The 22,624-nt window shown below is 41.3% G+C and overlaps 1 protein-coding gene across 5 annotated transcripts in view; it reads right to left on the bottom strand.

Annotated features, from left to right (window-relative positions):
• Positions 1–11,931, bottom strand: part of HNRNPR (heterogeneous nuclear ribonucleoprotein R) — a 32,434-nt gene extending 20,503 nt beyond the window's left edge. For 2 of the 5 annotated variants that reach the window (XM_047869567.1, XM_047869569.1), the window contains exons 1-5: positions 11,774–11,922; positions 8,375–8,540; positions 5,976–6,094; positions 5,245–5,352; positions 1,911–2,024 (exon numbers count right to left, since the gene is read on the bottom strand). In XM_047869567.1, coding sequence (XP_047725523.1) covers positions 1,911–2,024; positions 5,245–5,352; positions 5,976–6,094; positions 8,375–8,531 — 498 coding nt within the window. In that variant the 5' untranslated portion in view covers positions 8,532–8,540; positions 11,774–11,922. Of the gene's footprint in view, positions 1–1,910; positions 2,025–5,244; positions 5,353–5,975; positions 6,095–8,374; positions 8,544–11,773 lie in introns of all 5 variants that reach the window. The other 3 variants (XM_047869568.1, XM_047869570.1, XM_047869571.1) reach the window with 3 other exon arrangements.
• Between the last annotated feature and the right edge of the window lie 10,693 nt (positions 11,932–22,624).

The following is a 22,624-nucleotide window of genomic DNA, read 5'->3' as shown; positions in this document are numbered from 1 at the left end:
ATATTAAAAAACCTCTTATTTTTCTGATTTTTAAAAAACTTTAATTTTCAACAAGTATAGACCAAATCTCATTTAACTTTATAGGAAGAATCCAAACCTTTACACTAAGATTCTGTGGTAACAAACTGCTTGACAGGAGTGGCTTACGCTCATACAGGGATTTCACTGTAGCAATATTTGCTGTATGCAAGGATACCCAATACATAGGAAAATGCATCTTTTTCAGAGACAATGCAATATAAGAGAACATACATATTTTACAATTAAGATACCAACTTTGTTTCTAACTGGATACTCAAAATAGCTTATCCTATTAAATGGTTCAAATGCTTTCAGCGAAATCTTAAGAGTACTAACAAACTCCTTTCTTATCTATATAAAACAAAGATACAACAAGTCTCCATTAATGAGCTCGTTAATAAAACCAATCCAATGGGCTAAAAAAGTTCATTTTTATAATTATAAAATAGACCAACTATAAAAACATAGTTTTAAAATTATATTTTATAACACACGATAATATATAATATACAATAACGTAATATACAATAACAATATTATGCAGTCTTAATTTTTATTCCTAAGGATTTTATAACTAAAGAAATAAGACTAAAATAAATGTAGTAATTGGTAAATATCAATAAGGACATCACTTGCTGGATGATACACTATAGATAACTTTTTTAGACTGTATTCCCCTCTTGGAGGTGTTTTAGGCTGCCTCAAAATAAGGAAGAGGCAAATGAGCAATTCCATTTTTTACTTTTTTCCCCCCCATTTTTTATTTATTTTATGACGGTCTAAGGTAAGAAAACAAAACTTAATGGTAAAACCATCAGAAAAAAGTACATTATGAAGTCGTTCAAGTAAGAAGACCAAACTACCTACTCTTTAAAAGTAAACAAAAGATAAACGTAGATTTGAAAGGGTTCAAAATCTAAGTAGAATGTTAAAAATGAAGAATGGGTTGGGGCAACTGCCTGGGTGTGCAACTGATCTTGGGTTGTGAGTTTGAGCTCCCCGTGAGTATGGAGATCACTTAAAAATAAAAAAATCTTAAAAGAAAATGTTTAAATGCTTGGAGTCCCTTTTAATATTGCTAAATATTAAGAAATAGAATACTAGTTGTAATTATGTTTGAAAGAAGTTCAGGGAACAAAGACCAATGCATGTAAACTCTATTCTCTACACAGAGAATATACTGGAATTACTTCTGATATAAATCTAAAAGGTTATGTTAATTGGTGATATCTTTATTCACAAACTAGAAATAATTATCTTTGCTCGTGGTTACCTGAAAGACACCAATCAGAAAAGGTCCTGCTGTAAACTTACATTTTGGCATACAGTTTTTACCATTTAAAGGATTAGAACTGGCTAACTAACATAAAGGTGTATGAAGAAACCTTTACAAAGGCTCATACGGGAGGAAGGATTGCTTCTTTGCTCAAGGACAAACCAATGTGCTCTACCTTTATCTGATTCTACATCCTTCCCTTGTGTAACCCACTCCCATCAATAAATCTCTCAGGAAATATTGAGTACCCTTTATGTGAGGAGGGTGGGTCAAGAAGGGAGGACAAGCACTGTTCAAAATTACTGACATGAAACAAAAACAGAACAAAGCAATTCTTTGTCCTTAATAACCTCAACCCAAGCAACTAAAACAGTGTGTTGTTGGCTGCACGGTTTTAGAAACTAGTTCTAAGAACTCTAATTCCTTTACGAAGTGTTTGGGCATCTACTAGTCACGTGATTCTCCCTGCTTAGGAGGACAGTAAAATACAGATGGATATCCAAAACGAATAATTATAACTACACTTTGAAAAGAATCCAGTATTCTTCCCTATTATAGAATAGAATAATTTACAAACTGGAAAGATTTCGGCAAACAGCTGAAGAATACTCACTTCTGTTCCAATTCCCGGTTGCACACCCGAGTACACACTGTCTGGTGGAGGACCGCCATACTTCCTCTGTCCTGTGGTTACATCCAGAGTATAGCCAGTCCTCTCAAGCAACGCCTAAAGACAATTATACATCTGTTTATACTTGAATTGTAGGCAAATTAAATCTCTAAGCACAGAACACATTTTTGTTACGAACGAGAACAGAAAGACGGGGTAAGGATTATTAAAAATGTGACAGAAGCTAACCCCCGGCTATCTACATACACATACTGCAGCATTCCTCATTTGCATTCTCCTCTACTCCAATGAGAGCTTTCCTTAACTTGTTCCCTTTATATACCATATATCCACCTGTGATTCAATTCAAATAAAATGTTCTCTACTCTTAAAAAATTAGAAGTCCCAGGGTGTCTGGGTGGCTCAGTCGGTTAAGCATCCAACTCTTGATTTCAGTTCAGGTCATGGTCTTGTGGTTCATGGTTCGTGGGTTTGAGCCCCTCAGACTCTGTGCTGACAGTTAGGAGCCTGCTTGGAATTCTCTCTCTCTCTCTCTCTCTCTCTCTCTCCTTCTGTCCCTCCCCCAATCACGCTCTCTTTCAAGAACAAATGAATTACAAAAAAATAAAAAATAAATCAGAAGTCCTACCTCCTTCATGCAGCTTTCTTCATTTGCTATGTCTCACATCTTCCTACTCTGACTTTCTATTATAGTCAGGTAATTTAACCTTTGTTTTGTTTAATCCTTTTGTCTTTACTTCCTGCTATATCATAAGCTCTATAAAAACCAGACCATTTCTCATAAAGCACGGATTCGAAATATGTGGCAATTACCAAATGAGTATACTCAGGTTCAAAAACAAAAAACAAACAAACAAAAAACAAGCAACTTTATGCTTCCTGATTACCAACTTTTTCCACAACATTATATTAGGTATTGAAGGAATACAGAAAAGAAAGTAAGGGTTTATATTTATAGGAGAGGCCTAAAAAAACAGAAAAAATGGAAAAAAAGGAAATCCAATTACCTAAAAAGGGGAGAATTTTACACTTCATGTCTTAAAAATGAGATGGTCCCTGATTTGCGGGGATTTGACTTACAAGTTTTGGCTTCAGGATGGTGTGAAAGTAATATGCATTCAGTAGAAACCACACTTCATATTTTGTTTTTTATCTTTTCAATATCCAGTAGGATATTCTCGTGATGCTGGGCTGTGGCAGCCCAGGGAGGCTCAGCTCCCTGTCAGCCATTCGATCACAAGGGTAAGTAACCAATACACTCACAACCATTCTGTACCCATACCGACCAGTTTTTCACTGTCAGTACAGAACTCTATATAAATTACGTGAGATATCTAACATTTCATTATTAAGACATGCTTTGTGCCAGATGATTTTACCCAACTAGGCTAATGTTAAGTGTTCTAAACACATTTAAGGTAGGCTAGGCTAGGGGTGCCTCAGTGGCTCAGTCAGTTAAGTGTCTAACTCTTGATTCTGGCTCAGGTCATGATCTCACAGTAGTAAGGTCCTAATATCACTTGTGAGGTCCTGAGAACAGGCTCCCACTGGGTGTAGAGTCTGCTTGAGATTCTCTCTCCTCTCCCTCTGCCCCTCCCCAGCTTGCACACATATACATAGGTGCTTGCTCGCTCTCTCTCTCTCTCTCATAAAAAAAAAAAAAAAGGCAGGCTAAGCTACAATGTTTGCCAGGTTAAGTGTTATCAGGTGAATTTTCAACTTAAGATATTTTCATCAACTTAAGATGGGTTTACCTAAGTGTAACTCCATCCTAAGTTGAGGAAGATCTATACACAATGTCAAAGCAACAAGAGATTTTAGACATCATCAGGTTTAGTGGTTTTCAAAAATATCTTTGGAGGAACTCTGGGATTCCAGAGTTATCTCAGGCTCTCTATTCTTCTACCTTTGACTCAAAAAGAGCTGTTCTACCTTGAAGCACAGAAACAAATGTTGATACACAATAAAAACACACTACATATACTACATACTTACACATTACTTGTCTAATATGTCATATACACATATCACATGTATAATACATACCTTACCGAGAGCAAATACCCAGCCTGAGGGAAATAACATAGGCCTATTCAATACACGCTAATAAGTTTTCCTTAAAAATAACTATTATGTCAGATGAGCTTTTCATGTATTTATTTTTTTAAGTGTACTTATTTATTTTGAGGGAGAGAGCAGGGGAGGGGCAGAGAGAGAGGGAGAGAGAGAATCCCAAGAAGGCTCCGTGCTGTCAGCACAGAGCCCGATGCAGGGCTTGATCTCGGGAGCCACCCAGATGCCCCTCACGTATTCATTTTTAAAATACAGGGGTGCTTGGGTGGCTCAGTGGGTTGAACATCCAACTCTTGATTTGGGCTCAGGTCAGGGCCTCACTGTTCAAGAGTCTGAGCCCTGCACTGGGCTCTGCGCTAAGAGCATGGAACCTGTTCGGGATTCTCTCTCTCCCTGTCTCTCTCTGCCCCACCCCTGCTCCCACTCTCTCTCTCTCTCAAAATAAATAAGTAAATACTTAAAAAAAAAAAAAAAAAGAATGGGTTATGCTATTTTATAGGTGAGGGGGGAAAAGGTACAAAAGGAGGTTTATGTAAACCAGTTCCATGATAGAAGCCACAAGTTCTATTTCCTGTCTAAAACATAAGACTGCACAAACAGCTTCATTAAATAAAGTAATTATTTCAACTTGAAAAGTCTATCTCTGTGGCAATAAAACATCAACATCCATTTAACAAAGGAATTAGGTTCACTGGTCTTTCACCAAAAGCCCTATATTCACCTTTCAGGGAAGTTTATCTCAAGGACAGTAACAGTAATGGGTGCTAGTTACACAGTTCTTGCCACATTCCAGGCATTATTCCAAGCACGTGACATATCTTAATTCCTTTAATCCTCACAACTCTATGAGATGGGTACTATCACTCTTCCCAGTGTACAAACAAGGACACTGAAGTAGATAAAGAGAAACAGAGTGCTTAGAAAGACACCAAACCAAGAGACATGACTGAATCAATCTAAAAAGCTATTATCAGAAGCATCAATAAACATGTAGCATGCACAGTCAGAAGAACAAGTAATGAGGCAAGAGTCTGAATTAGGGCTTTTCACCAAACATACAATTGAATGATTGCCCCTGAAATGCTTCTTAATTTTCCTTAGATTATCTCATTTCTAAAACACTAGTTTAAAAAAAAAAAAAAAAAAAAGTGGAACTGTAAAAACTTCCTAGAAAACATGAAAAAAAACCTTCAATCTCATCATTAAACTTAGTATCACCACGACTACCCAAGTCAAGTTTTACCTTGATCTTTGCTTCATCAGGTCCCTTTGTGGACTCTTGCACCTTGCTCCCCTGCTTCTCCCTTTGCCTGTAGGTCTTCATAACTCCACATAAAAATGCACTTTTGTTCTAGAACAGGCAAGTAATTCAATGAAAAAGAACCACCAGGAATTGTCGAAAGGTCAAATACATAATTAAATTACAATTTCAAAAGACAAGAATTCTAACAAAATATTTACTCATTAATTCACCCACCAAATATTTGCCGAGAGGCTACTATGTACTGGAGACTGGAGCAGAGGGTAAGAGCCAAGACCTCAGGGAGCTTACCTTCCACACTGGCAAAACAGTCTTCTATTTTGTTCATATTCAAGTGCGTCTGGATTATCTTTGCCAGACATTCCAAAACTATTCTTATCTACATTATTTCCCTCCAAGATAATAAAACAGAATCAGAGAACCCAAAAATGTTTAAGATCGCAGGAATCTAAACATGTAAAAACCTACTAATAACAATGAGCAAACCCTGTTTTTAAAGTAACTTACTGCAAAGCGGGCGAGACTTTTACTTTACACTTTTGTTTCTGAAAACTCTTTGCCATAAGCAGGTTTTTCTTTTCTTTGGACTAATTTTTTTAAAAGAAGCGGAGGTAGTCACAAACAAAAAAATACCAACTCCCTCAGGAAAAAAGTAATGGTAAAGTAATTTCAGATCATGAGTTGTTCAAAGGCATTTCTAGCAATGGCCTTACCTGAACATGTGATAAGTCACTTTCCTTGAACTGCTGTAGTACAGACAGAGCTCCTTCTTCATTAAATTCCCTGAGAGCATCAATTGCTCTTTCATCAAGATCGACATAAGCTACCAATCCTAAAAATTAAATTGAAAAGGGGTAATGTTACTGCAACAAAAGGGATAATCTAAACTGTGCTATCAATGTTTAATCAAGAATTGTTATATTCGACACTATTACTAACAAACTGCATTTTCACTGAATATGCATATAGGCAGCTATACAAATACTATATACACAGAAAGGTCAAGAGTACAAATATGAAAATAAGAGATAAAATGTCAACAACTTATAAACATAAATTTCAATCCCCACATCCCACAAAAACCCCACAAAAATCCTAACCCCGTTTCCCACTCCCCAAAAGGTTTAAGGTTTGGAAGTTAAATCTGATGCACACACTGTACTACAGATTAAGCATTAATATAACAAACTCTGATTTATGTTAGAGTAGTAAGCATACACTGTATTCCCCAAGGATCAACCTTCAAATTATATGGACTGCTGTAGTCGTTGCTAACCACACAAGAGGTGGGAGGAAAAAAAAAAAAAAAGAAACCATTTTTATTAAATAATTCTTTCCACTCTCCAAAAGGTATCAAAGGCTTTTCCTCCTTAGCACCAAAGAGAAAATGAAATTGATTTGTTTATCTGAGCATCCACTTTGCTGCAATCAGAATGTGGAAAGGCATAATTTTAAACTCTTCTACAAATGCAAGTGCAGCTTGATTAATCAATTCTGAAAGTCATTTAAGGCAATCTTTTGTTCTCTTGATGTGTGTCAAGCTGAGGTTTAAAAGATGCTGTGGCATTCACAACACTGTCAATAATGACTATTTTTTTTCAAATGGCATTAAGGACTTTACTGTGGACTTACAAGTAAACTATACAGAAAATATATTGGCACTGCAATCTATACATATATTAACTGCACACAGAACAACTACTCAATTTATAATATAGTTTCTTAAGTCTGTTAAGTTTGTGTTGTGTTTCTCTCTATGTAAGAATATATTTCAGAATTGATCCAATGTAAAATGGAAATATTTGGCAGATTAAAACCCGAGTCCATATGAACTAACATCAAAAGTGACTCCATTTTGATAAAGCCAAAAAGAACGTTATTCCATACAATAAATATATTTTAAATAAATGTAATGCCATTTGTAAAGTTACTTTAAGAAAATGTTGCCAAGATTTGTTTTAAAAGCTCAAAATGAGCATGCCTAAATAAGTGGAGTTTCCTTACTTCCATATTCCATACCACCACCCAAAGCCACAACTCAGGACACCCATCAATCCATTCTGTCAATCCAACCCTACACCCAAACCATCAGCCTCTTATCAATAACAAACACTCTACAAGAGAGCATCTCTGAGCAAATCACTGCCAATTCTCTATGGCAGAATGTCACAGCAAGTTCCTGAGGACTGATTTTCAAATGGAACCATCACCCAGGAGTCATTTTTAGAAAGTCATTTTAATGTCTAAAATTATCCTAAGCTTCTCAGATTTGAAAAAAAAAAAAAAAATTTAAGGACAAAAAAACAGATATTTGTTACTAGAGTACTTAAGACACATTTGTCGGACAATTCAATTCTCTCTCCCAAATCTGGATAGGCACACAAAACACAGAGGAAGAAAGTTTCCATCTATGGCCCCAAAGGGGGAGGACACATTTATTTATGAACAACACTCCCTAAGGGTAAATATTTCTCTCCCTCTTTAAAACTTCAAACCACTTACAACCAACCATATTAAGATATTCATATTTGCTTAAGCACTTATCCATGGGACTTCTAGATTTTTTTTAAAAGCAGCTGTTACAAACCAAACACTTCCAAATTACTGAGAGATGTGGATTTTTGTCTATTAGAAACTTAGACAGGCCACAAACTCTCAAGAAGTCTGACATTTATTATCGTTTCAGACAATACAGTCTCACCAGTCCTCTTATTATGCCACCTAATCAGACCTAAGCTGATTTAACAATCACTTTAAGAAGCTAAAAGTAGAAAAGTAAAAGCAAAATGATGACTGATTTAGATTAAGAAAATGTAAAATTTGGTATGCTGAAACATACATTTTAATTGGTGGTAAATCTAAGACAAATTGATGTACCGTTCTGAAACAACTAAGACTGCATATTCAACACTAAGAAGGCTTCAAAATAATGAAATAAGAATATCAAAGTCAAACCCAATATGCCCTCAATGAAGGGAAAGTAACAAACATTCGGCTCTACATAGATCAGAAACAATAAGTATTATTTAACCTTAAAAAAAAAATCTATAAAATTCAAAGTGGTTTGCCCTCACTTTCATAACCAGTCAGAAACAAGAAATGCATATTATACCTGTCTGAAATATTTCATCAAGTCTTTCTGCCACCTTCTGTGGGAGGCCTGCCTCTATCAGTGTCTTGTAGTGTTCTGTGTGAGTTACACTGGAAGTATCCATTGGTTCTTCCTCTTCTTTTAACTGTACCGCATTACCATTCACCTGATTAGCCATTTTATTATGCTGCTGGAAAAAATTCAGGAGCTATATTACATTAAGCCAGAAATAACTAGTTTGTAGGACAATGCATGATTTATCTAAACTAATTTGTATACATGCTGCTAATAAACTCTATCAAAATAATATTATATGCCTTTTGTGATGTATCTGACCTAAATTTGCAATAATAATCCTGTAAAACCATAAAAAATGTACATGGAAGCATCAGATCTTTAAGGAACTTCATGTACACCAGGTTAAAAAAAGGCTTGAATTTACTAAAGGTAGAATTGCTGATTAACAAAAGCAGCTGTTGTGTCCTCACAAGCATATCAACAAATCACAAAATCCTAAAAAGCCCATCAGCTCTCAATTCTTATACAGTTTTAAAAGTTTGATTTAGAAACAATGAACACCCACAGACCACTTCATCAAAGTTTGGGGACTTTCAAATTATCCTAGTTCTGCTTCAAATCTAGGATAGGTGTGAAATAAATGCTCTGCTGTCTCTAGTTCAACATGCTGGTGGTTTGGGTTTTCTCCGCCTCACTTAAAAAAGAAAAAACACAACTTGACATTAATTTTTGTTCTAAAATTAATTTGCTATTTTCCCATTCACAGATTTAAAAGAAAAAATGACCAAGTTTAAAAGCTAAACGATTGTGTTAAGTCCACATAAAATAAAACATGAGCTATAATTGAGGTTGCTTCTTTAAAAAAAAAAAAATCATGAGTACGTATTGAATTTTTCATATCAGTAAAATAAAGCTCCAAAAACATATTGAAGAATGGACAGCTAACTTCTTCCAAATAGTTTCAACAAACATTACCTAAATTAGGGTAAACTTAGGTCAGATGTCCCAGATTAACCTACCCAAATTATTTTTTTGTATGTTCAACCTGTATGTAATGCTGAAATGGACCAACTCCCTGAAGAGAGAGATTAGATAATAAAACCATATAAGGCCAGTCTCTATACTGCCTCTAAAAGACAGGGAATTAAAGTGCACTGGTCTGTAGTGAATGTGATGAAGATAATAAGCAGCAGAATAAAGACATTGCAACAAATACTGAAATAAAGGACATGAAGGTGGATCTCAAGAAGAAGCCTACTTTTCTTGATGAACCTCAAGGTACCCTAGTTAGCTAGAAAGAAAATACAAGCTTCCTAAAAAGCACTAAAACCCGCGATAACCACACTTCCAAATTGCTTATCAACCACTGTGCAAATGCAGCAGGTGCAGTTTTCTGACCTATAACAACTTCTTTTCATCTCAAAGTCCACAGATACTTAGTTGACATTAATGAAAAAGGGAGGAAGACCAAGGGGAAGGAGGTAACAGAGAACAGGAAGAGAGGAAAATGCAGAAAGGGTTATTCGGAAAATAAGATAAATATGACTTCTTATGATTACAAACGTTAAGACTTGATAGCCCACTAATGTCTATACAGACGCAGACTCTGGTTAAACTCTGGGTGGAGAAATGCTTCTCAAGGCAAGCCTCAAATTCTGATGAATTGGCAAAAACGAAAACATTCAAAACTGACACGCTTTTGATCAAGAAACTACTTACAGTGTAAGATGAATACGTTTACTGATTAATACAACCTATTTCTATAAAGATGCACTCTAAAGTCCAAAATCTGCGAACATATAGTTCTGTTTGCCCACGTTCCCCCACCCCCAAATACAACCATTAAGATCATCAGAACTCAAAAGTTCTCAGTATCACAAGACCCTTACAGTATTGCACCTGGGAATTCTATTAGCCACAGAAAAGAAGCAAATTTTTAACAGGAAAGTTCAACGAACATCTGGTAAGGTGGTATTTTTTTTAAGTATGTGTAAAGCAAAAAGACAAGTTGTGTCATTAAGCACAAGATAGAAACATTTATGACCATCATTTCATTGTAAAGGCTCTCCTACAAGTTGATTCTGAAATTGGTTGGAATTTTCAAAAAGTTTGTAAACTTTAACCACAAAAAAAGTAAAATAATTAGATTCCAGAAAATAAAACCTTTCGGACCAAGGAAAAAACCTGTCTCAAGCCAAATACAATGTGCTCATTTAAAAAAAAAAAAAAAAAGTCTTTTATGTCATAGGAGATCGTTTAAAACTCTTGTGTCAATTCAACACAATGCCACACAGCCAAACCATATTTCTGGATGCAGCAAATGTACTGTGACTAGAGTCATTTGATAAGCATTTTTGCAAAAAGGAAACATTTAAATAAGATTTTAAAGGGCTGCTGGGAGATTTGGGAAGTCAGCACTAGCCCCTCCCTGACTTTTTCTGAACATCTCTGCGCAAATTCTTCATATTAAGAGACGGGCTTTCAAAGGACCAAAGAAATGAAAACTAACGGTTATCTCACGGGCTAGGAGTGTCAAGCCCTTATCCTACGACTGACTCACGAGACATAAATTCAGCCTCTTGAGGGACAGCAAAAATCTCAAACAGGTCAGCGTGAAAGGACCGAACCTTTCAAGAACCCCTTGGCTTTAAGTTTCATCTTGTGGCGACACGGTTACTGCCGCCTAAGAAAAAGAATCGCCCTTCCAATTTGGTGCGCCTGTGACAGTCTCAGAATCGTGCCTCTCAGACGCCGCTCGAAGCCTAAGTTTCGTGGCCTCTAGTAGTCATTTTTTCCTTCAAATCTCGGCTCGCAGCATGCAGCGTGGGGGAGGGGAGGAAGGCTTCCTACACACATCGGCCCCTGGGCTCCAGCTCGCACAAAAGTTTTCTCCCGGCTCAGGTAACCCCGGGTTTGCATCCCGCCCCCTGCCCACCCCACCCCCTCAGGCCCGTCCCGATCGGTAACACATCCCACTCGTGGCTAGGCCGGCCGAGACGAGAGCGAAGCGGCTCCGGAGGGGGGGGGGGGGGGGAGACGAAGGGGCCGCGGGCGCCTTAGGCCGCCCGGCCGGCCGCGTGGAGCGGCCGGCGGAGGCGGGAAAAACACGGCCGTCCCCAGCAGGCCGCGCGGAGAGCACCCGGCGGCGCGGACCGCGGGCCGAGGGTTGGAGGGGCGGGGGGAGGATGCGCAAGGGCGAGGAGGCGCCTCGGCGGGGCTAGGCCCTCCGCGGCGCGGCCGGACGAGGCCGAAGCCGCAGCCGCCCCCAGCCCATCCCCACCCCCACCCCGGGGCCTCGGTGCGAAAACGAAACTGGGGCCGAGGCGCCGAGCCCGGGATGGGCCCCGTCGGGTCGGATCGGGGCTCCCGGCCCCTCCCCCCACGGGCCGGCGCGAGACTCACCAGGACAGAGCTGGGGCCGCCGGCCGGGCCCGTGAGAATCAGCGCGAGGCGCTTTGAAAACGACTAGAAATGGCGCGCGCGCCACCCCCTCCCCCCCTCATGGACAGAGACGCGATCCCGGCAGCACGCGGGGTTTCCCGGAACTGCTTCCAGGGACTCCGAGTGGCCGGGCAATCATTTCGCGCGGCGGCCTGAAAGGCAGCCCAGGCGCCCAATAGTAGCGAGAAGCAGCGGCTCACGCAGGGGGACAAGGGAGCCAATCGATGAAGCCATCGGCTGAGCCAATGAGCGAAGTCAGCGCCGCCGGCTGGGGCGCCTCCGGGGCGGGGGCAGGAACACAAAGGGGTCTGTGGTGAAGCCCCGGGTAGAGGCGAGGCTGCGGGGCACCAGGCCCTGAGAATCCGGGCTTCTTCCTTTCTCGTCCGCCGCCGGGGCGAGACCGAAAAGCTAGGCCTCAGGCCGCGTGGCCGCCTCCGGAACCCCGCCCCCTGCTGTCCCCGCGGGCCTCGCTCCGCCGCGATCCTCCCGTCCCTTCGCCCGCGCCGAGGCGTCCCTAATCCCTCTCGCGCCGCCGGCGTTCGCCCCAGACACGCCCACCGCCACGCGGTCGGGCCTCCCTCTGGGTCATCTTTTGGGCGATGGTTGGAACGCGGTTTAAGAAAGATTTGGCCGGCCGTCTGGCTGTAGAGTTTCACGTAGAAAATCATCCCTCGGATTGGAAAACTGCCGCCTGGCTCCCTTCCACACGTCATTGGGTCAGCTCAGAATGTGAGGGAAATCGCCAAAGTTGGCATGACCCAAGAGCAGTGTCAACTCACACGTGCTGGAACAGGGACCTTTTTTCCCACAGGGTTTGAAGCTCATTTTTTATGAAGTAGTAAGGCAGACATACGCATGCGTGAAGCCAAAAGAGCTGTGCGGGGGGGGGGGGGGGGGGGGGGGAAGAGCTAAGTCCCAAAGGAAGCAAATTCCTGTTATTCCTAAGCCTATTTCTTACCCTCCGCCCTTACCGGTTTGTTCCCTATCCTCGCCTTAGTCCAAAGCCTGTCTCCTCCCACAACCTTCCCAGCTCTTCCCTATCCCAACATCCAATACCCTACTCTTAGGGACTGGAGAAGGTCAAGCAGTGGTCTGCAGGATTTCCAGATACACTAGAGGATCAATTAAGTTTCTCAGAACCGACCAGCCCCAAATTAATTATTACAAACCTGTTACGTGGGGGCGCCTGGGTGATCTAAGCGTCTCTTTAAAGGTTTATTTATTTATTTACTGGGGAGCGGGGAGGGGGAGAGAGATCTGGAGACAACAGAATCAGAAGCAGGCTGCAGGCTCTGTTCTGTCAGCAAAGAGCCCCGTGTGGGGCTTCAACTCACCAAATGTGAGATCATGACCTGAGCGGAAGTCAGACCCTTAAGGACTGAGCTACCCAGGCGCCCCTAAGTGTCTGACTCTTGATTGCGCCTCAGGTCGTGATCTCACCTTTCGTTAGTTCTAGTCAGGCCTCCATCTCTGGAGCAGACAGTTGGAGCCTGCTTGGGATTCTCTCTCTGCCCCTCCTGTGCTCACCTTCTCTCTCTTTCTCTTTCTCTCTAAATAAATAAACTTTAAAATTAAAAAATAAAAACCTATGCCCAGTACCAAGCTAAATGTCTCAGTGGATCCGAGTTTTGGATTAGTGAAACTTACACAAATGCTGGGATCTTTGTGAGAAGTAACATAAAATGATAAAAAAACAACATTGAAAAACACAATCTTGGAAGGGCATGGTAAAAGTGAGGGACCTCAAAGTTTAAACTTTATTAACCTCTTTCTAGCTCAAGGGTTCTTAACCTTTTTAGTGTCCTTTGACAGTCCAATAAGAACTATGGATCTCTTCTAGATTTAAAAATAAAATACATAGCATTACAAAAGAAGCTTTATATTGAAACACAATACATTAATATATTTTAAGAACAAACTTGTGATACAGTAGTCTTTACTAACATGAAATATCAAGATCTTGCAGTAGATCAAATAACTACTGAAAATTTTTTAACTTTTAATGTATTTTTTAATGTTTATTTTTTTTTTAATTTTTTTTTTCAACGTTTATTTATTTTTGGGACAGAGAGAGACAGAGCATGAATGGGGGAAGGGCAGAGAGAGAGGGAGACACAGAATCGGAAACAGGCTCCAGGCTCCGAGCCATCAGCCCAGAGCCTGACGCGGGGCTCGAACTCACGGACCGCGAGATCGTGACCTGGCTGAAGTCGGACGCTTAACCGACTGCGCCACCCAGGCGCCCCAAATGTTTATTTTTGAGAAAGCGAGAGAGAGCACGAGCAGGGGAGGGGCAGAGAGAGAGAGGGAGACACAGAATCCGTGGCAAGCTCCAGGCTCTGGACTGTCAGCACAGAGCCCGACGCAGGGCTCAAACTCACTAACTGTGAGATCGTGACCTGAGCTGAAGTTGGATGTCCAACCACTGAGCCACCCACACACCCCTTATTTTTTAACTTTTTTAAAGTATTTCTTTTTTTTCTTCTTTTTTTTTAATGTTTATTTATTTTTGAGACAGAGACAGAGTGTGAGCAGGGGAAGGACAGAGAGAGTAGGAGACACAGAATCTGAAGCTCATTCCAGGCTCTGAGCTGTCAGTACAGAGCCCGACACAGGACTCGAACTCACAAACCATGAGATCATGACCTGAGCCGAAGTCGGACACTTAACCGACTGAGCCACCCAGGCACCCCTCTTTTTCCCCACTCTTTAAGTTTTTTATTTTGAGAGAGAGAGGGAGAGAGGGAGAGAGAATCTCAAGCAGGCTCTGTGCTGAGAGCACAGAGTGGGACTGAGACCCGATCTCACTGATCACCACAAGATCACATAACCTGAGCCCAAACCAAGAGTCAGACACTTAACCACCTGAGCCACCCAGGCGCTCTAACTACTGAAATTTTAAAGTAGTCATGAGAAGGTATGCAAGAAGTCCATGATAACTATAATGTGATATGAAAATGTCTGTGATTTCTACTGGTGACAGAGTGAAAGATGCTAATTCTACTGTGGTTTGTTGCCGGTATTCACAGTGGTGGAAAATGCTAAGTTTCAGTTGGCCGTCGCTGAAAAGAAAGATAAGATTTCTTTCTGTCCAAGATGATGGACCATCTGCTTCCATCCAGAGACTCCTTTAGCTCCACTGACCACAGGATAAGAACCCCTGGGCTGAATACTGCAATTAAAGTGATTCCATCACCTGATATTTTCTGGAATAACATTTCAAGTGTTTTGGCCATATAGTCCTCATAACTATACTCCACCTTTTCAGAGCATGTATCTTGATTTTTTAGTTTGGAAAATATGGTCATTGGAGTTTTGAATTTCAAAAAAAAATGTGTGTGTGTGTGTGTGTGTCTGTGAATTTGATATTCCACAAATACGTATTGTATGCCCTCTGCAGACAAATCACTGCGTTAAAAGTGGGGAACGTGGGGGTGCCTGGGTGACTCAGTTGGTTAAGTGTCCGACTTGGGCTGTGTGCTGACATCTCAGAGTCTGGAGCCTGCTTCGGACTCTGTGTCTCCCTCTCTCTGTCCCTCCCTCCCCTGCTTGCACTCTCTCCCTCTCAGAAATAAATATTAAAAAAAAAGTAGGGAATATAAAATGAATGAAACACAATCTCTATCCCCTAAGAGCTTACAAAGCAGGCAAAGCTAACAAAGCAGGCCAGATATATAAATAAACATAATAAAAGTGAGCGGTTAAGGAGCACACCAGCTATGTCCCTAATCTTTTGAGATTAGGTAACAGCGCAGCCACGCTGTTTTACAACCCTTACCTGTCACAGACCAGATGTGTGGTCTGAGCTGATATGTTAACGAACGTGCTTTTGCTTCTTAAAACAATTACAGGGCACCAGAATATTCAAATTGAAGCTTTGGCTTTTACTACTTACAAACTAAAGTTAACAGAGAATGTTTAAAATGAACAACCCTCCTTGGGGTGCCTGGGTGCCTCAGTCAGTTAAGTGTCCGACTTCGGCTCGGGTCATGACCTCGTGGTTTGTGGGTTTGAGCCCCGCGTGGGACTGTGTTGTGACAGCTCAGAGCCTGGAACCTGCTTCGGATTCTGGGGCTCCCTCTCTCTCTGCCCCTCCCCTGCTCGCGCGCTCTCTCTCTCTCTCTCAAAAATAAATAAACATTAAAAGAATGGTTTTTTTAATGTACCAACCCTTCTTACCGGAACCTTAGATCAATCATATGCTTCTCCCTTTTATCCTTCAGACTCCAAACACGATTACATCAATCTAGCTTCTTCGAAGTGCCTTCACTTGCCACTAACAAGGACGAGCTATCCCAGGCACAGTTCAAAGGCACAGGCAGGGGAAAGGAAAAAGAAACAATATAGAAAGTAAGAAAGAGAAGAGGAAAAATAGGAAACCAATACCACGTGTAGCCTGTTGTGGAAAGGATATCAGCAAACAATCCCTGCTGACATTAGGTGCCAGGAGTCCTCTACCCAGCATTACCTGAAAACCTCAAACTTCATTTTCTTCATCAAACTTTCTCTCTCTCTTTTCTTTTAAATTATTTTAAGGAGCTTTCCAAAACTGTTACAATCAAGCTGACCAGAACTGAAGGCTGTTTTTCATTTATACTTCCTAGGATTGTGCTTCTTCTAAGAAATAATATGCAGTGTGGCTGACTTGAAAACAGCTTGTAGTCAATTCACCCCAAGACCTTCTTGTATGCCGCCTTTATCATTTCTGTCGCATATTTTTTCTTTTGAAGATTATCCTTGCCCTGGCCTGTTGAATTCTCTCCTAATTCTCAAATTCGTCAAAGCCACTTTATTAATGTTTGTATTTTTTTTTAATTTTTTTTTCAACGTTTATTTATTTTTGGGACAGAGAGAGACAGAGCATGAACGGGGGAGGGGCAGAGAGAGAGGGAGACACAGAATCGGAAACAGGCTCCAGGCTCTGAGCCATCAGCCCAGAGCCCGACGCGGGGCTCGAACTCACGGACGGCGAGATCGTGACCTGGCTGAAGTCGGACGCTTAACCGACTGCGCCACCCAGGCGCCCCTGTTTGTATTTATTTTTGAAGGAGAGAGAGAGAGAGAGAGACAGAGCATGAGTGGGGGAGGAACAGGGAGAGAGGGAGACACGGAATCCGAAGCAGGCTCAGGCTCTAAGCTGTCAGCACAGAGCCCAACGCAGGGCTCGAACCCACAAACTGTGAGATCGTGACCTGAGCTGAAGTCAGGCGCTTAACCAACTGAGCCACCCCCGTCAAAGCCACTTTAAAATGGAAAGCGTATCTCCACCTTAGCTGCAAGACATTTTAAACAATAATCACTCCTACTGTAAGTTAAGCTTCTGCTATGTATTGGGTGTTCACACATGCTACTGATGTTCCTTATATGAAAGCTTTAAGAGTAGTATTTTCCTATTTTTATGGAGAAAACAAGTCTCAGAAAGGTTAAAACATTTGCGCAAAGCCACACCACTGGAACTCAGTGAGGCCCAGCTCTGTGTGAGTCTAAAGCTACTTCACCAAGCTACTTTTCAGTTAAAGTCTCAGCACTGACAGAGTCTTCGCTTGTAGAGGGTACCTATTTTTACCAGCCAAAACATCATCACTGTCAATCTGACAAGCTAGAGGATACTATTCAGAGTCCGAAGCAAACTGTGATATGGGATAATGGCAACATTTTCCTTACATGGTTTGCACGTTGGCTTCCCAAAGCAATTGGAGCTTGTTCTGAGAAATGACGGCATCTAAGAACAAACGTGTGTCCTCAAAAGTTCTCGACATTGGGAAGCAACAGTTCTCTGGGTAGGTTTAATGCTCATTTAATGCTTGAAGTATGTGAGACAAGTACAAAGATGTATCAACTCCCTTTTGCCGATGAAAAAACTAAGGCCCACAGGGCGCCTGCATGTCTCAGTTAAGCCTCTGACTCTTGATATTGGCTCAGGTTGTGGTGGTTTCAAGCTCCATGTCAGACTCCGCTCTGCCAGTATGGAGCCTGATTGGGATTCTCTCTCCGTCTCTCTCTGCCCCTCGCTTTCTCTCTCAAAATAAATAAACTTAAAAAAAAAAAGGGGGGGGGTGCCTGGGTGGCTCAGTCGGTTAAGTATCCAACTTCAGCTCAGGTCATGATCTCTCTGTTCATGAGTTCAAGTCCTGTGTCAGGTTCTGTACTGACAGCTCAGAACCTGGAGCTTGCTTCAGATTCTGTGTCTCCCTCTCTCTCCCCCTCTCCTAATTATCCTCTGTCTCTCAAAAATAGATAAAAACAACCAAAAAATTAAAAAAGAAAACAAATTAAAAGAAAAAAAGAAAAGGAAACTAAGGCCCGAGCTATAGCTGAGACTCAAACTCTGGTGTAACTCCAGATTCTAGTCTCTTAATCATTATGCTACACAGCCAGAAGAGATGAATCAAAACCAATAAAGTTAAACGTCCCTCTTTTTAAGACTTCATATTACCTGGGCACCTGGGTGGCTCAGTTGGTTAAGCAACTGACTTCAGCTCGGGTCATGATCTCGTGGTTTGTGAGTTGGAGCCCTGCGTTGGGCTCTGTGCTTAAAGCTCAGAGCCTGGGACCTGCTTTGGATTCTGTGTCTCCCTCTCTCTCTGTCCCTCCCCTGCTGCTCCCCCTCTCAAAAATAAATAAACACTAAAAAAAAAAGCCTTCATATTCCCAAAGCTTATGTTGGAAGTCTCTGATTTTGAAGTTCTTTTTGTCCTGATTACTTTTTCTCACGAGTTCTCTGTTCTCCTTGAGTTCTGTTGAGGGAATACGGAAAAAGCGAGAAAAGTGAGCTCTCCTTTCTAACCTTCCATTCCTCCACACTCAAGAAAGGCAAGAATCAACTTTCAAGTCTAATTAGGATCGTTAGACCCGGTTTAAGAGCGACGAACACGTGGTCTCATGGAAGAATTTGACATACTTGGCAACAAGATTCCCTGGCAACCCACCACGAGAACCTTGATCCATCTATCCATTGACACTGAACTCTGCAGCCATTTAAAGAGAGAGGCACAGGCGGTGGCGACACCTGCTATCTAAATTCCAGAAATCAAATTCCAGGAGACTATTGAGCATAACATTTGGTCCATTGAATTCTAGTTATTTTAAGGCTTCCCTTAAAGGGAAGAAGAGCTATAGTCTGCAAATCGTTCACGGAAGTGTTACTGTAAGCTCTTGACCCAAATCCAGGACAATTTTAAGATATTCTTACCCATATTCAAGTATACAAGTTAAATACATGGTTACCCAAATCAGATTCAACAGGGACTGTGAATCCTGCTCCTTCAGTTAAACTTACCCATGACTTGATTTTAAGATTCAATAAGACAGTAAGAATTGATTATAAATAGACTATGTGTATGTAACTAAATTCTCATTACCCTTAAATTGAAATATCCTTTAGGAGGAGGAAGTGTTCTCTAATTATCATTAATAATAACAAGACTGTAATACCTTGTGCTCACATAGAGTTTTCCCATTTACAAAGGGTTTCAAATACAGTATCTCACTAGACATCTTCGCTATGTTTGGACAGCTTGAAATATGCCCCATCCCTTGGCCCTGTGACTCTCGTCTCCTGATTTTCTGGGCTCTGTAATACTTCTAGGTATTACCTCTAGGTCCTCTCCTCTGCCCATTGTTATCTACTGGTGTTCCCAGGATTCCACCCTTCACACTGTTCTTACGCTCTATCAGGGTCGCCCATTCATATGCGTCCTTTACAATATCATCTCCATACCAGCTATTCCCATTTCTTTATGTACAGCCCCACTTTTGGCCCTGAGTTCTGGACTCACATTTGCAACTACCTGATGGGCATATGACTATATGTTTGGATGCAGTAGGTTCTTCAGACTCAACAGCTAGTCTCTAAAGATGGTTTTCATCTCCCACCTTTTGACCCCTTGCTCAATGAACTCCACCCCCACCAACCTGGTGGTTGTTCCTCTAGTATGCCAACCACTGCCTCACCACTTAACGTTTGCTTTTCAGTAAATTAAGTATTCATAACACTTCCCCCAGATATTCTGGTGGCTCATTTAGGGCTGTGCTCTAATGTCACCTCTTTAGAGGGGCTTTCCTTGAGCACTCTCTCCGAAACAGCGGTCCCCTTCACTCTCCTTCCCTTATGTCTGTTTTTCTTGTTATCACCTGATGATATATATGTCTTTGTTTATTGTCCATCTCCCCCACCAGCATATAAGTTCTACAAGGGCAGAGTCTTCATCTCATTCAGTTTTATGCCAGGTACCTAACCTGGTACTCAACAAATGTTTGTTAAATGACTTAACTTGTAATCTCCATACCCGTCCCAGACTCCTCCTCTTTCGGTGTTCTGGTTCCATTCATAGTATATTCATCCATCCAACAAATAACTTACCTCAGAAATCTGGATTTCATAGGTTCTGACTCCCCCACGATAAGCCACTTGTGGAAAATTAAAAAAAAAAAATGTTTATTTATTTATTTTGAGAGAGAAATTGGGAGAGAGAATCCCAAGTAGGCCCTGCGCTGTCAGCTGGGTGCTTAACTGACAGAGCCACCCAGGCCCATACATTTTTTTAAAGTAAGCTCAATCAAAACCACAATGAGATACCACCTTACACCTATCAGAATGGCTAACGTTAACAACTCAGGCAACAACAGATGTTGGCGAGGATGCGGAGAAAGAAGATCTCTTTTGCGTTGTTTGTGGGAATACAAGCTGGTGTAGCCACTCTGGAAAACAGTACAGAGTTTCCTCAAAAAACTAAAAATAGAACTACCCTACGACCCAGGAATTGCACTACTAGGCATTTATCCACGGGATACAGGTGTGCTGTTTCGAAGGGACACATGCACCCCCATGTTTATAGCAGCACTATCAACAATAGCCAAAGTATGGAAAGAGCCCAAACATCCATCGAAGGATGAACGGATAAAGAGGATGTGGTATGTATATACAATGGAGTATTACTCGGCAATCAGAATGAAATCTTGCCATTTGCAGCTACATGGATGGAACTGGAGGGTATTATGCTAAGTGAAATTAGAGAAAGACAAAAATCATATGACTTCACTCATATGAGGACTTTAAGAGACAAAACAGATGAACATAAGGGAAGGGAAGCAAAAATAATATAAAAACAGGGAGGGGGACAGAACAGAAGAGACTCATAAATGTGGAGAACAAACTGAGGGTTACTGGAGGGGTTGTGGGAGGGGGGATGGGCTAAATGGCTAAGGGGCACTAAGGAATCTACTCCTGAAATCATTGTTGCACTATATGCTAACTCATGTGATGTAAATTTTTAAAAATAAAACATAAAATTTAAAAAAATATACAGTAAGCTCGACACCCACTGCGGGGCTTAAACTCACAACCCCAAGATCTAGAGTTGCATGCTGTACTGACTGAGGCAGCCAGGCACTCAAGTTTTTTAAGTTTATTTATTTTTTTAAGTAATCTCTATACCCAATGTGGGGCTCGAACTCATGACCCCGAGATCAAGAGTCCAATGCTCTTCCTACTCAGTCAACCAGGTGCCCCGGAATTTTTTTTTTTTTTTTTTTTTGGAAATTTTTGATAGGACAGTTGGAACCAGGACTGAAGAAGAGTACAAATAGAGGCCTGTCCCCTTCTTTCCCTACTCTGTATCTGTCCCGTTCTAGGTGGGCCCTAACATCCACATGCGTGAGGCTACGCAACCTGCAGGTGTAATCTCAGTCTATCCTCCCAAACCTAAGGCCTAGGGGTACACACGTGCAGATTGGTTTACCTTCAAGAACACAAACCTGGGGAAGACACTTGAAAGGGAGCTATTTGGGCAAAGAATTCCAAGGTCCTGGGTACTTAGAGTTTGTGATCTAGAAAGGGAAGGAGGAGGTATGAGCTCTAGATGGGCACATCCTTAGCCCCATGAGCGAAGGTGCAACTAGAGCTAAGCCAGATCAGGGACCTTTAAAGAGCAGGGCTCAGGGTGGTGGCCCTGCTGCCCTGATCTAATGGCAGTACTACCTAGGCTAAAACTCAAACTCCAGTAGAGTGGATGTAACTAAACAAGAATGAAGTCCAGAAAGCGTGCTTTCTCCCTTCCTTTGCTAAAAAAACAAAGATTTAAGTGCTATGATTCAAGATACCAATGTGAAGATCTAGAAAAGGAAACCTGGGGTAAAAATCCTATCAGAAAACTGCAGGTGATCAAAATTTAAAACTTTGGTTCTTTGAAAGACACTATTAAGAGCATGAAAGGCAAGGCCAAAGACTGGGAGAAATACTTGTAAGTCATATGTATGATAAAGGACTTGTGTCCGAAACATATAAAGAATTCTGAAAACTCAATAAAAGCAAATGATCCGAAACTTTTCATTAGATTCTCATAGGAATCTGGATTCTTCCTGCAAAAGATTACCCACCACTTATTTGTTTATGTGCTCTGCTTGAAGAATTCAGAGGCTGATCAAATACCAAACTTAGAACAGGGAGCTTAAAATCCTGCCCAAGTTTCCTGTGTTGACAGCCTACCTTGCAACACAGCTCCAAAGTTGCCATAAAGAATCTATTCCTAGAGAGAAGATGACAATGACCCATCAAATACAGGAACCACCAGGGGTGGCTGCCTTTATTATCCCAGCTTTATCTGGGGGACAGGCTGGGAGGTGTCTTTGATAGGTCATATTGGCTCTGGGAGCCTTCTTCATCTTGCATAAGGCCCCACCAGATATCCAATGACAGAACTTCTAACGTTCTTTGGTGAGTAGCTTGTGTGGTGACAAATTGGAACTGAAGTCACCAGCTCTGCTGAGGGGAATGAAGTTTACACATAATGTCCTCTCTCTTATCCAACAAAT

This window comes from Prionailurus viverrinus, chromosome C1, assembly GCF_022837055.1.
Source record: "Prionailurus viverrinus isolate Anna chromosome C1, UM_Priviv_1.0, whole genome shotgun sequence".
NCBI classification, from domain to species: Eukaryota; Metazoa; Chordata; class Mammalia; order Carnivora; family Felidae; genus Prionailurus; species Prionailurus viverrinus.
The sequence above is the reverse complement of the archived record's forward strand: the minus strand, read 5'-3'. Positions and strand labels throughout refer to the sequence as shown.